This window comes from Monoraphidium neglectum, assembly GCF_000611645.1.
Source record: "Monoraphidium neglectum strain SAG 48.87 unplaced genomic scaffold scaffold03744, whole genome shotgun sequence".
Taxonomy (NCBI): domain Eukaryota; kingdom Viridiplantae; phylum Chlorophyta; class Chlorophyceae; order Sphaeropleales; family Selenastraceae; genus Monoraphidium; species Monoraphidium neglectum.
The window spans coordinates 3,261-5,114 of NW_014009885.1; the positions used below are offsets into that span (position 1 = coordinate 3,261).

At 66.6% G+C, this 1,854-nt stretch overlaps 1 protein-coding gene across 1 annotated transcript in view; it reads left to right on the top strand.

Moving 5' to 3' along the window:
* Nucleotides 1-1,854, top strand: part of MNEG_13302 (hypothetical protein) — a gene marked incomplete at both ends in the record, with an annotated part of 5,360 nt that overhangs the window by 1,216 nt on the left and 2,290 nt on the right. Inside the window, 5 exons of the mRNA XM_014038226.1 lie at nt 51-156; nt 399-510; nt 800-940; nt 1,197-1,271; nt 1,646-1,735. Coding sequence (XP_013893680.1) covers nt 51-156; nt 399-510; nt 800-940; nt 1,197-1,271; nt 1,646-1,735 — 524 coding nt within the window. The remainder of the gene's footprint in view (nt 1-50; nt 157-398; nt 511-799; nt 941-1,196; nt 1,272-1,645; nt 1,736-1,854) is intronic.

Sequence of the window (1,854 nt, forward strand, 5' to 3'; positions counted from 1 at the left end):
CCCCTGCCCTCATCGCCCCCCCCACCACCACCACCCGTGTTTCACCGCAGACGTCTGGACGGCTCTGGTGGCCCAGGACGAGGCTGACGAGGCGGCGGACCCGCTGCCGCTCAGCGGCTACTACAATTTTGACAACGACACATTCGACCTCTCAAGGTGCCGCGGCGCCCTGCTTTTTTGCATGCAAATCACACGAATCGAATCGTATTCGCTGCCTTCCTGTGAATAATATCGCAAGATGCACAAGCCTGTTCGTGTCTTAGATGTCGACTCTGTACATGCGGGCGGTTTTGTGGTGGCTGGAAGGTGTACTGCGGCTGAGTCGTCGTACCGCCGTGTGGAGTGCAACCACATCGACGCCGCGTCCGCCAAACTTCCGTCCCCAACCCGCGCCGCAGGTTCAACCCCGCCACTCGCTGCTCTGGGGCGGCCAACGGGGAGGCGACCGTCTTTATCGCGGGAGTCAGCGGCGCGCCACCGCTCGTGCGCGGCGGCGCCGCCCTGCAGCAGGTGGGTGCCTGGGCGGCGCCGGCGGCAGCGACCGTCTTGACCCGAATCCAGTCCTGCTGCTTGCATCCCTACCTGTGAAGATGTTTGAAGAAGGCCGACACAGCCACGCAGAGGGGCGTCGTCCATGGGAGCAGCGTGTACACTGCAAAGGCGCATGCACGACGCGACTGTTGTGGGCATCGCCTGTCGGTGTGCCCTGCGCGTCATCACCTCCAGGGGTTTACCATGTGCCCTGCTGCCCCTCATCACATAATAAGCGTCCTGCACCTCGCCACTCCCATAACGTCAGGCGGCCGAGGTCGGCCTCTCGCCGGCCGCCCTGGCGCGCCACCTCGTCAACGCGGCGGCGGCCGCCGCGGCCGCCGCGGCGGGCGGCAGCGCGGCGGCGACGCTGCTGCCGGTGCCGGCGCCGGCGGTGGACGTGACGCAGGTGTGTGGAGGGGGGGCAGGCAGCGATGAGGGGCCGAGCACCCCTCTGGGGACGCTCGCCAGGCGCTTGGGTGGGCGGCCCGTTGTCGCAAGCTGCTAGGCTGTTTGCTCAACGCATGATCAGACGCCCTCGGGCGCCCCTGGCCCCTTGTTGCCTTCATCGCCGCGAGCACCCGGTTGCACCCCCTCTCTGTCTCCTCTTGCTGAGCGGCGCCAACCTCATTGCGGTGGAACTCTTGGCGACTCTTTGAACGCAGTCCTTCACATGGAGTCACGAGACTGGCGCCAACCGGCCGGTGAATGACTTGCAGGCGGAGCTGGAGGAGTGGCAGGTGCGTGCTCTCGCGCGTGCGCGCACGCGCGCGCGTGTGTGTGTGTGTGCGTGTGCGTGTATTAGTTTTTGTACGCGTGTGTGTGCAAGTATGTGCGTGTGTGCACGTGCATGCGTGTGTGCAAGAACACGCATCTGTGTTTGTGTGTATGTGCACTTGTGAGCCCGCGAGCAAGAGAGAGAGTGTGTGTGTGTGTTTGTGTGTGGGTTTGTTGGGGTTTGCGCTCACATCAGGCGCGTCCGGGCGCGTCCGGACGCACCCAAGGGATTACGCCGGTGTAACGCACGCGCTTGCCCACGTTCCGGCAGCACTCTCCCCCCGGCCCCCCTTCAACGCGCACTCACAACGCCACCTGCCCGCCCCTGCTCCCTCAGAGGACCGGCCTGACCCCCGGTGACCTGTACGACCCCTGCCCCTGGACACACGTCGAGCCCGACACCGCAACAAGCCTGCCCGCGCCCCTGGTGAGCCGCCATAACCCCACGCGGCCGACCCCGCAGCCGACGCCACGGCCGCGCCTCCACGCAGCAGGCCGGCGGGGAAGCGTTGCCTGCGGCTGGCTCCTGAGCGCACGCGCGCGCCC